The sequence below is a fragment of the Bison bison genome, unplaced genomic scaffold, assembly GCF_000754665.1.
Source record: "Bison bison bison isolate TAMUID 2011002044 unplaced genomic scaffold, Bison_UMD1.0 scf7180017864537, whole genome shotgun sequence".
Lineage (NCBI taxonomy): Eukaryota > Metazoa > Chordata > Mammalia > Artiodactyla > Bovidae > Bison > Bison bison.
This window is the reverse complement of record NW_011495085.1, coordinates 6,111,347-6,124,024: the sequence shown is the minus strand read 5'-3', so window position 1 is coordinate 6,124,024 and position 12,678 is coordinate 6,111,347. Positions and strand designations below refer to the sequence as shown.

The 12,678-nt window shown below is 44.5% G+C and overlaps 1 protein-coding gene across 1 annotated transcript in view; it reads left to right on the top strand.

Moving 5' to 3' along the window:
* LOC104982701 overlaps positions 1-10,643 on the top strand; it is a 22,723-nt gene extending 12,080 nt beyond the window's left edge. Inside the window, exons 10-13 of the mRNA XM_010832127.1 lie at positions 3,426-3,473; positions 8,339-8,424; positions 8,842-8,949; positions 10,594-10,643. Coding sequence (XP_010830429.1) covers positions 3,426-3,473; positions 8,339-8,424; positions 8,842-8,928 — 221 coding nt within the window. The 3' untranslated portion in view covers positions 8,929-8,949; positions 10,594-10,643. The remainder of the gene's footprint in view (positions 1-3,425; positions 3,474-8,338; positions 8,425-8,841; positions 8,950-10,593) is intronic.
* Positions 10,644-12,678: the final 2,035 nt, after the last annotated feature.

Here is a 12,678-nt window from a genome sequence, read left to right as displayed (position 1 = left end):
TGTTACCTTTTCTTTTTTTTTTTCTTTAGTTTTATTTATTTATCTACTTTACAATACTGAGCCACCAGGGAGGCCCTACAGGATTCTTTTGAACAAAACTGTTTCAGAACCTCCCTTACTGGGTCAATTACACCTTTGCTGCTGCTGCTGCTAAGTCGCGTCAGTTGGGTCAGACTCTGTGCAACCCCATAGACGGCAGCCCACCAGGCTCCTCCGTCCCTGGGATTCTCCAGGCAAGAATACTGGAGTGGGTTGCCATTTCCTTCTCCAGTGCATGAAGGTGAAAAGTGAAAGTGAAGTCGCTCAGTTATGTCTGCCTCTTCGCCACCCCATGGACTGTAGCCTACCAGGCTCCTCTGTCACTGGGATTTCCCAGGCAAGAGTATTGGAGTGGGGTGCCATTGTAAATATTGTCTCCTAGTAGGTCTTATGGTATTTTGATTGGTCATGATTAATCACTCTGCCACTTCCCTCATTCACACTCTTTCCTATTAGAGCCTCCAAATGAATCTTCCCCCCTCACCCAAGGCACCTAGTACTGGGGAGGCTCCTTCCTTCTTCAGGGAGCCCCTGGTGGTACCTGCAGGCCACACCCAGTTCTAGAGGAATCTAAGAAAGAAGACCCTCTAGGAATAGATGAAGGAAATTCAGTACAGTTTTGCCTCTTAAGCTTTGAAATGTTCAGTCTGTCCTGTTAATTCCATGTTGTTCAGTACATCTCTAGAACTTTTCCATCTTGCAACTAAAACTTTATAGTCATTGAACAGACATTCCCTGTATCAACCTCTTCCCAGCTCTTGGAACTACCCTTTACTCTCTGTTTCCCTGAGTTTTCCTTTAGATAACTCAGGTAAATAGAATTGTGCAATATTTGTCTTCCTGTGACTAGCTTATTTCACTCTTACTGACATCCTCATGCTTCATTCATTGCTGCAAATGACAGGATTTCCTTCATCAATAAAGACTGAATCACATTCCAGTGTATATATATACACCACATTTTCTGTAATGATTTATCTGCCTGTGGACACTGGGTAGTTTTTTTAATCTTGGTTGTTGTGTACAATGTGGCAATGGATATGAGATTGTAGATATCTCCTGGACATTCTCATTTTATCTCCTTTGGACATACACTCAAAAGAGTGATTCCTCAATCTTATAATGGTTCTCTTAATAATTTGTTGAGGGACTTCTAAACTTCCATAGTGACTACACCATTTTCCATTTCTACTAACAGGGTACAAATGTTCCACTTCTCTACATCCTTGCCAATACTTGTTATTTTATTTTTATAATACACATCCTGAAAGGTGATATCTTTTCACTTGGTTAGCTCAGTGGGTAAAGAATCTGCCTGCAGTGCAGGAGACCCTGGTTCGATTCCTGGGTCAGGAAGATCTACTGGGGAAGGGATAGGTTACCCACTCCAGCATTCTTGGGCTTTCCTTGTGGCTCAGCTGGTAAACAATCTGCCTGCAATGCAGGAGAGCTGGCTTCAGTCACTGGGTTGGGAAAATCCCCTGGAGAAGGGAAAGGCTAGCCATTCCATTATTCTGACCTGAAGAATTCCATGGATTGTAAAATCCATGGGGTCGTAAAGAGTTGGATACGACTGAGCGACTGACTTGCGCTTTCCATTTCACTGATACTTAGTGATGTTGACCACTTTTCTTATGTATACTGATCACTTCTATTTCTTCTATGAAGAAATGTCTGCTGCTGCTGCTGCCAAGTCGCGTCAGTTGTGTCCAACTCTATGTGACCCCATAGACGGCAGCCCACCAAGCTCCCCCATCCCTGGGATTCTCCAAGCAAGAACACTGGAGTGGGTTGCCTTTTCTTCTCCAATGCATGAAAGTGAAAAGTGAAAGGGAAGTCGCTCAGTCGTGTCCGACTCTTAGCGACCCCATGGAATGTAGCCTACCAGGCTCCTCCGTCAATGAGATTTTCCAGGCAAGAGTACTGGAGTGGGTTGCCATTGCCTTCTCCTGAAGAAATGTCTATTGAAGCTTTTTACACATTTTTTAAACTCAGTTGTTTGCCTGCTGTTGTTTTGAAGTTGCAGTTGCTTTTTTATATGTTCTGGATATTGTCCTGTTATTCAGATACAAAGTTTGCAGGTACTTCCTCTCATTCTATGGGTTGCCTTTCTGTTGATTGTTGAGGAAACTATCCTTTCTTCACTTGGTAGTTTTAGAACCTCGGCAAAGATCATTTGGCCACACACATATGAATTTATTCAAGATTCCCTTCATTGGTCTCTCTGCCTATTTTGTTTCTGGTAGAACTCTATTTTGACTGCTGTGGCATTCTAATGTGTTTTGAATTTAGGAGGCCTTAAGGCCCCATTGTTCTTTGCACTCAAGATTGGTTTTTCTCTTTGAATTTCTTTTGAGTTCCATAAGTATTAGAATTGGGGATTCTTTTTTTCATTTCTATAAAAATGACATGAGATTTTGTGAGTTGTTTCAATGTATATGTACATCACTTTTAGTAGAATAAGAAGGTCAGTCTGTGACCTTCTAGTCTATGGCCATATTCCAGTCTATGAATATGTATGTCATTGAAATTACTTGTCTTTTCTTTCTTTCAACAATGTCCTGTGGTTTTCAGTGCACAAATCTTTCACTTCCTAAGGAGCCTTTTCCACTGCCTTGCTTGGGTGCCCTAGAGTCAGGGATGGGAAAGATGGGCTCATGAAGAGAATGAATGTTTCTCCTTCCCCTCTGTACCTACTCTCTGGTTACTTGTAGTACAGGAGTGCTGGGCCATGCCCTTTACCTCTGCCTACAAATGAGCTCCCTATGGGGATTTTTCTTTGAAACTGAGTATTTACCTTTCTATTGGAATGTCCACAAGGAATCTCCCAATGCCTGGCCTGTGTCCTAGAGCCCCAGGTATACCTACATATGAATGATCATATTAGGCCAACAAATCTGCAATAAAGAACAAATGAGGACAGGCAATTTGTTGCCTTTTCCTTATCTTTGGAGTTCTTAGAGCTGGACTTCCAGTGTAGTAGCCACTAGTCAGATCTGCCTATTTATAATTAACCTATTTCAAACAATACTTAACTTGATATATTAAAAACAAAACAAAAAACCACACAATTACCTGGTCACCCTAGCCATATCTCAAGTATGTCCATAAGTGTTGAAATTTCAGGTTGGTAAGCTTGAATGCAAGCTATATTGGTCCTGTAGAAATGTAAGGTTGAAAGGTGATTCTCTCAGCATCTCTCATGTGAAATATTGCAACTGTGATCACCATCTTGTTGAAGGGCTCTGACTCCACAAAGCACAGGGGAGGTCTGTGAACCTGCAGGGACAACCAGAAAGATGCTGTGTGAGCAAAGTGGAGAAGGAGAAATGGGTGGGTCAACTTGTATAATAACTGTATTATTGTTCATGGTTGTCTTTCTACAGACTGCTTCTTGGACAGTGTCAGCAGCAGTGATACAGAAGATAATGCAGGTAGGGAACAACTCTCAGGTGGGATTTAGAAGGAGAGGGTTCCTGGACCACTCAGGTTACACCTGCTTCTGTGGAGATGAAGGAAGGTGAATATAAATTCAGGAAGAAGAAGGAAATGTATTAGAACTGTGATTTGTTCTTCATACATTTTAATGATATAATAGAGCTATGTGTCCATGTACTATATATTGTGCTGTGCTTATAGTCATCTCTCCTTGCTTTTCCATTTAGAAATGGCCTTTCTCACAAGACACCTCTTTCCTTGGCCTTTCACCACCAAATATGAAAGCTTGGTTTCTGGGTAGTATCTGCAGGGTAGTATGGACAGGGACGTTAGCTTCGTGTTTAAATTCTCCTATGATGGCCACATCCTAGTGGGCACAAAAGTCTCATAGTCACTTAACACTGGAGACCAAGTTCTGCAATAAGTGTCAGGTGATGGGTGAAACGTGAACCCTCTCCATCTGCATTTTCAGGACATGTGGCTTCCCCTCATGTTTGTCCTCACTGTTTATTCCTCATATGAAGGGTGCTCTCAGGATTGGATGAGTCAAAGCACACCTGCTCTAGCATCCCTGCCTGGGCTGAGTCTCCTGGAGCTCATCTCAGCACCACACCTCCCCAAGGATGCTGTGCTGAAGGTGCTTCCACATGAGAGCAGTCCATGTTCAGCTGCCCCTAGAGACCAGCATGGCCACAGATTCTAGAGACTGTGAAGGGGCCACTAGACTTCTTTACACATATTCTCACAGCCCGACTGACCTTGTCTCCAGGGACTGAGCAGACTTGTCAGAGACTCAGAGCAGCAGGACTCGGGGTCACTGATCTTTTTAGAACTCACTATTCCCTCCAGACAAGCTCCAGATGGTTTTTATCACCATCTTTGCACACTCCTCAACTCGTTTATTTATCTTTTTAATTTTTTTTGCATTTGATTTGTTGTATTTTCTTATACATTTTGAGTATGAGCTCCTTATTTGAATATGTTTTGTATTTTTTCTGTGGGTTATCTTTTCATCCTATTGATTATTGAAGAGGCTACACTTTTCCTGTTTTGTGGTCTTAGAAACTTGGTGAATTTTATTTGACCATGTATCCATGAATTTACTTGGGGGTCCTTATTCTGGGCTTTAGGGCTATGCATCTGTTTCTATGTCAATATCATACAGGTTTGATTCCTATATCTTTGTAATGTGCCTTGAAATCAGGAGGGGAAAAACTTTGATCTTTGTTCTCAAGATTATTTTGTCTTTTTACAGTCTTTAATGGTTCCATATATCTTTTTGAATTTGCTTTTTCCATTTCTATGAAATTTATGCTAATATTTTGATTGGTGTTGCAATGAATTTTTATCTAGCTTTGGGTAGCATAGAAATGTCAGCAGTACTAAGTCTTCAGTCTATGAGCATGATATGTCATTTCAATTCCTTGTGCCTGGTTTAATTCTTTCAGTATGGTTCGTGGTTTTCAGTGTGCAGGTTGTTTGCTTTCTAAAGGTACTTTGTCCTTGACCTCTCTGGATCTTTCAGAGTCAGTGGTTGGAAGGATGATCTCATGAAGAGACAAAGTGTCCCTCTTTCTCTTCTGCACATGTTCTCTGATTATGTTCAGCACAGGTGCCCTGGGCCCTGTGCCCATACTCTTCCCCTCAAAAGGAGCACCTGCTGGGAATTCCTCTAAGATCTGGGTGTTGACATTGTTTCAGTGTCCCAAAGGCTCATGAGTACCTGGGATGTGTGCATGAGCCCAGGAGAAACACATAAATAAATCACCAAATCAGGCCAGCCAAATACTCTGCAGAAGCTGTTGGGCTACACTTCACAGGCCTGCAAGCCCTGTACTGCCTAGATTTGAGGCCAAAGAAAGGTCCCAGAGTTTACAGAGATATCAAAGTTTTAATAGATGGAATGTCTTATATATCTGAAGTAAAAGGGTCCTGGAGAGACACCTACTGTGGACAGCAGGTGACAGGCAGAACACAGAAGCTGCAATATTCTTCACTCTGGGGGGATGGGGAATCTACCAGTTACAGGGGGAATTAACAGCAGATTGGCTCATTAGTTACACTGGTGACCATGGAAACCAGTAGAGGGCCACATCCCTCTCTTACCCCCTCAGGCTAAATAATTTCATAGGCCAGAGATCTTTTCTTTGTTAATCTACAGGAAAACAGCTATCTTGAAAAGGGCAGAAAATGCAGAGGGAATAACCAAGAGAAAGGTGGTAACATTCTATATATATTCATTTGTTCAGTCACTCAGTTGTGTCCGACTCTTTGTGATCCAATGAACTATATCCCTCCAGCTTCTCTGTTCCTGGTATTCTCCAGCTAAGAATATTGAAGTGGTTTCCATTTCCTCTGCCAAAGCATCATCCCAACCCAGGGATTGAACCCATGTCCCCTGCATTGGTAGGCAGATTCTTTACCACTGAGCCACCTGGGAAGCCCTACGCCCTCCCTTTTACCACAGTGCCCTGGTATTCCATAAACTGTTCTGCCACAATCTATCAGAAGTGTTAGAACCATTGGAGCTGATCTTAAGATTCATTCAATCTTGCCTGGTGGCTCAGACAGTAAAGAATTCGCCTGCAATGCAGCAGACCTGGGTTAGAACCCTGAGTCAGGAAGATCCCCTGAAGAAGGAAATAACTACCCATTCCAGTATTCTTGCCTGGAGAATTCCAGGACAGAGGGGCCTGGTGGGCTACACTTTATGGGGTCACAAATTGTCCAACACAGCTGAGTGATTAAGCACACACATATATAAACATATATAGAGGATATTGAGAATTACAGTGTGGTAGCCACTAGCCAGATGTAACTGTTATAGTTTGCTTAAAGGCATGTTTTAAATGGTCAAAAATACTTGCAATTTCAGATAGGTTAGCATGAAGGTGAGAGCTCTAATGGGCCTATAGAAGTGAAAGGTTGAAAACTGACTCTTTCAGCATCCCTGTCTTTAGGTTTGTAACTGAGATCAGTGTCTTATTGAAGGGCTCTGACCGCACAGAGAACAGATGACTGCCATCTGCTATCCACAGTGGGGTGTCTCTTTATGACCCTGGGAAAAAGGTCAAGGTGATGCTGTAAGAGCCAGCAGGGCCTCAATTGTAGCAGAAGTGGGTGGGTCATTCATTCTGATCACCTTGTTGCTCTTGGTTGTGTTCCTATGGAATGTGTTGTGGAGAGCATTTGGTGTGGTGGTGAGGAAGGGGACACTGGCAGGAAACAACATTCAGATGGGACCTGACAGGAGAGGGCTCCTGAAAATATAGGGTTAAACCCTCAGCTTGCAGGCTAAGGAAGGTTAACATGAAATTAGAAAGAAGGAAATGTGTGTAGAGTTGTGAATTACTCTTTTCATATTTTAATGATATGATAGAGAAATTGTGTCCTGGACTTGCATTGTGCTGTGTTTATAATCACCTTTTCTTGCTTTGCTCTTCAAAGATTATTTTTCCTGTAAGAGCTGCTCTCTCCTGCTTTTGTCACTGACTAGTATGGAAACCAGGTCTCTGGTCAGCACATCTCGAGTATTGCGCATTGCAGACTCTGTTTTCTACTGCATGCTGAACTGTGATGGCCATATCCTATGGGCTCAAAACTCTCATTGCCACTTGACACTAGAGACCACATCCCTGTAGTGCATGTGAGGTGGTGGTTGAGGCGTGAACTCTCTCCTCCTGCACTTTCAGGACTTGTGACTTCCTCTCATGTTTCTCCTCACTGTTAATCCCTCAAGTAGAGGGCACTCCCAGGGGTGGATGAGTCACAGCACATAGACTTTGAGTCCCTGCCTGGGCTCAGTCTCCTGAAGCTCATCTCAGCCTCTGCACCATCCAAGCCTGATGTCCTGAAGGTGCTTCCATGTGAGAGGTCCATGTCCAGCTGCTCCTACCTCCATGGCTTCAGATTCTAGATTCTGTGAAGGGTCCACTGGGCTTCTTCACACACTTGCTTTCACAGCCCTGCTGACCTGGTCTTCTGGGATTGAGCAGTCCCAGGGCAGCAGGTTCTGGGGTCACTGCTACTCTCAGAACCCACTGCTGCTTCCAGACAGTCCTGCCCCTTCTCCCCAACCTGAGGCCTGCCCCATCCTCTGTCTTTTCCTTACACCTTCCCAGGTCTCATCCCTCCAGTTTTCCAAGTCTTAGTGCAAACCAGGAAGCTACCAGATGTTTATGGAGGACCCTTGTCACATCATTCTGGCTAAATGGAATTGGAAGCGTTTGCCTCTGTCCTAAGGGTCTGTAAAACTTAAGGTGTTGCTGTGAGCATTAAGCATCCCCCAGGTAACTCAGATCACCAAAGGCAACAGGAGAGTCTCTGTTATGTGAAATTTTGTCCTTCCCTCCCCCAGGGCTCAAAACACTCTCAGGTCCATGTCCAGTTCTCCCTGGCAGGGATGGATTATTTAATTAAATAATGGGCTGATAGAAGACAGTGGCCATACACCCATGGTCCTTCTTCCAATGTGCCCACGTTGGAGAACTCTAGGGTTGGTGGAGTTTCAAGGAGCAAGGAAAGGAACAGTGACAAGAGGAGAGAAATGAGGAAGGAAGTAGAGGAGAAACAGGGGGAGAAGGAGGGAAGTGAGGTCATGGGCAGAGATGCATGGAGACAGTGACCGCCTGGAGGAGGAACAGGTTGACACGGCCTCATTCCTGTTCGCATGTAGACAAGTTGAGGGTGGTGACAGGAAGCTGCAGTTCAGAGACCCACCTTTTCACTGAAGAGGTGAAACACTGAAGCCCTGGGTTGTCCCTGGAGAAAAGGCACCAGGGGTCCCAGGGTCAGGCTCTGAGGGGCACCAGGGTCCTCCAGTCACATCCTGACTCTAAGTCTCTCCTTTGCTTTCCCACAGACTCTCCACATGACTACTACCCTCAGACATCAGAAAAATGCATGGAAGATAATAAAGATTCAGAGATAGAGAGCAAGAATACAGAGGTCATTTCTTCCTTCTTTCATATTTTTAAAAGTTTTCTCTTTTTCTGATCCACAGACTCTTCCTTGTAACCCTTCCCCATCTCCACTTTCCGTCTTTTCGTGATTATCCTCCTGGAGCACCTGGTTTCTTATAGGCACGGGGGATCCTGGGAGCTTATATAAAACCTGTGAATCTGTCTTCAGCTCTCTTCCCCTACTCTCATAGCATTGCCCCAGCTCCTGACCTCATGTCTGCACCCTTCAACCTGGTTTTGTCACTATGACTGGCCTGAGAAGGAATGGAGGCTGGAGTTAGTATGTCTGGATCCATGCAGTTGAAGTGCCTGCATGAAGTCTGCCCTGCCCTGGGTTACCCCGTATAGTTGCTTTCCTGCCCTGAAAGAGCTTAGACCTGCCTGACTGATCTCTTTCTTTCAGATTTCAGAAAACTCTTTGCTTGTTTGCTGGAGGAATGTTTTGGGGGGTATCAAAGATAATAAAGAAGACCAAGAAAAGCAAGAATGAATGTGGGACCTGGGTGAAAAGGTGAGGCAGAGAAGGGCACATGTCTGCATCATGTCCTCAACTCACTTGGTGGGGCTTCAGAATCACCAGCAAAAACACTGGGGTCTGTTGCTGAGTGTGACCACAAAAGTGGAGACAAGAGGGTGGTAACAGTCCGTCCATGCAGACGAGAGGAAGATGCCCTGAGCACGTCTCCCCAGGGTACAGGTCCTGTCCCCAGATGTCCCTGAGGTTTCTGGGCTGGCTCCTCTGGCAGCTGTTACATTTGCAGGGAGGCTGGGGGGCACTGTGGGGCCACTGTGTGCCTGAGTCAAGGAGCCGCTGTTCTCTTTGAAGATCCCCACTGGGGGCTTCCTCATCTCCCTCTGCAGGACCCAGCTCTGCCCACCCAACCCCCCAAAGGCAGCAGGGGGAATCCCTAGTCCATCATCAGCTGCAGAGAGAGGTTGGGGAGGCCCCACGCTCCCCAGTCCTGGGCTCCTGGGAACAGAGTGAAGGAGACACAGGTGCCCAGAGCTCGTGTAGGCAGGAGTCACCTGGCAGCTCCACATCCCTGTGGGTGCTCCCTGGTCCTGAGGGTCCCAGCCAGCCTGAGAGGTTTCCTCAGTCAGGTGTCCAGTCTGGGGTCCCTCAGGTTCTTGAACCTGGAGTCCTTGGTCACTTCAGACACCATTTCTTAATCTGAAGTTGGAGGTTCTGCAGATTCTTCTGTGTATGTGTCCAACTGAAGACACACCAGAAAGCAATACAGTGCCATTTGGGATGCTGGTAGTGGTAACGGAGCCACCTATCAATGCAGGAGACACAAGAGACTCAGGTTCAATCTCTTGGTAGAGAAGATCCCCTGAGGAAAGGAAATGGTAACCCAAGCCAGTATTCTTGCCTGGAGAATCCCAGTGACTTGAGGAGCCTGGTGGACTATAATCCTAGGCTGCACAGAGTCAGACATGACTGAACTGAGCAGCACACTTGGGATGAGTGGCAAGATTCAAGTTGCTTATGTTCCTTTTATTTTTTTCTGATTCTGTCATTAACAACACATCTTATTTTTTTATAATTTAAAAATCAGTGTCTTCTGTCAAAGGTTAGTGTTGCAACATGCTAAACATAAAATGCACCTTTTTATTACAACAATATAATAACAGTTTAAAATCATAAACCTCAGGAGAGTTTGGCTGGGGCTTGGAAATGATTATTAGGGAAAATATAGACCCTAGGTGTCTGTCCATTTCCAATGCTCAGGTCTCAGGAGCAGTTGTACTGAGTGTAGGATGGGTGGATATGTTGTCATACCCCCCATGACATCTGACTTCCTGCTCCTCCCAGGGGCTAGAGAGAAGGGAGGACCCAAGCGTTCAGTCCTGGATCCCAGAGTCCCCTATTCCTCTGACTGAGTCTCACTGTCCAGGGTACCCATCAGTTGAGGGTTGCCAGCCGGATGCCCAGGTGTACTCGCTCCTGTGGGACATTTCTAAACACTCCCTGCTGACAGAAAACACACTCAGGAAGGAGAATCAAATAGGCCCAGTGCCCTGCAGATCTGAGCTCCAAAGCCAAGTCTAGATCCTGGGAAGTCTTCTGGGTCATGCACACCCTCCTCAGGGAGCCCTCTTCTGTCTGACTCTGCACCTCCCAGGGACTCCATCACCTGTGTTGCTGTTGCAGGCTCTGATCTGAATCCATGAAGACCTGGACCTGGAACCCATCGTGGACCCCAGAGGGGATAGAGCCCCCACAGCACCAAGACCCTCAACTGGACCAGATCATAAGAGGCCTCCCTGCTTCTCTCCTGAGGGTCCTCATTTAGTACAGCTTCAGTTGTTTTGTTGTATAGATTTAGTATTAGTTTTTTCTACAGTGTTATCTATATGTTGTGCATTTATCTGTATGTTCAATATTTATATGTAAGGTTTTTCATTAAATTTTTAAAATATATCTTCTTTTTTAAAATAATTTTTCTATTAAAGCACACACGTGTACAGAAAAGCACCCTCAACAGAGGTGGAACTTAATGAATTGTCATAAGGCAGTCACCCTTGTGTCCACCACAAAGATCTCCCCCCTTAACATACAACTCAGTCTGCGTTGAGTAAGGAACTGCAAATTTAGTCCTTGCATCTGTCCTCATATCATTGTCTTTCAGTTCAGTTCAGTTCAGTTGCTCAGTCCTGTCCGACTTTTTGCGACCCCACGAATCACAGCACGCCAGGCCTCCCTGTCCATCACCAATTCCCGGAGTTCACTCAGACTTATGTCCATCGAGTCAGTGATGCCATCCAGCCATCTCATTCTCTGTCACCCCCTTCTCATTATCTTTAAGGATTCTGTTTTTGCACGTCTGCTCATTCCACTAGTCAAAGGAGATCAATATTACCCTAGCTCTTTCATGATTTGCATGTCAGGACTTTTGAAACTCATTTTGCTTGACTGGTAAAAAGTTCCTAATTCATCATTTCTCTCTCATGTAACTTAAATGTTTTTGTCTCTTTTCTTCTAACAGAGATTTTCTCTCTGAAAAGGCTCTTAAATTTCTAGTTTTTATTCCCTTATATTTCTCCCACTCTTTTATTCTAGCTGCCCAAAGGACTTTTATTTTTAAAACCTAGTAGCTTGACTATAAGAGAAGGCAAAGGCACCCCACTCCAGTACTCTTGCCTGGAAAATCCCATGGATGGAGGAGCCTGGTAGGCTGCAGTCCATGGGGTCGTGGAGAGTCGCACACGACTGAGCAACTTCACTTTCACTTTTCACTTTCATGCATTGGAGAAGGAAATGGCAACCCATTCCAGTGTTCTTGCCTGGAGAATCCCAGGGACTGGGAAGCCTGGTGGGCTGCCGTCTATGGGGTCGCACAGAGTCGGACACGACTGAAGCGACTTAGCAGCAGCAGCAGAAGCTTTACTACAGTATCATCTGCTATTAGTCATTGCAAGTATATGCTCATTCTTTTTAATAAACACTTTCAAAGAATTTTTTTTCCCAGAAAACTTTGCATCAAAATGTTTAATATTTGCTGTGTATCTTTGCTGTGATTTTAATCTTTCAGAGACTCCAGTCATTCATACAAGGGCAGGGCATCCTAGTGTGCTGCAGTCCATGGGGTCACAAAGAGTTGGACAGGATTGAGCAACTAAACAACAATCAATCATTCATTTACCAGATCTCTTATGGTGATCTTCTACTTTTTTTATTATTATTATTATTTTTTTACTTTAGCAGAAAATATTAAGAAGAGATGGCAAGAATACACAGAAAAACTATACAAAAAACATCTTCACTACCCAGATAATCATGATGGTGTGATCACTGACCTAGAGCCAGACATCCTGGAATGTGAAGTCAAGTGGGCCTTAGAAAGCATCACTACGAACAAAGCTAGTGGAGGTGATAGAATTCCAGTTGAGCTATTCCAAATCCTGAAAGATGATGCTGTGAAAGTGCTGCACTCAATATGCCTACAAATTTGGAAAACTCAGCAGTGGCCACAGGACTGGAAAAAGGCATTTTTCATTCCAATCCCAAAGAAAGGCAATGCCAAAGAATGCTCAAACTACTGCACAATTGAACTCATCTTGCATGCTAGTAAAGTCATGCTCAAAATTCTCCAAGCCAGGCTTCAGCAATATGTGAACTGTGAACTTCCTGATGTTCAAGCTGGTTTTAGAAAATGCAGAGGAACCAGAGGTCAAATTGCCAACATCTTCTGGATCATGAAAAAAGCAAGAGAGTTCCAGAAAAACATCTATTTCT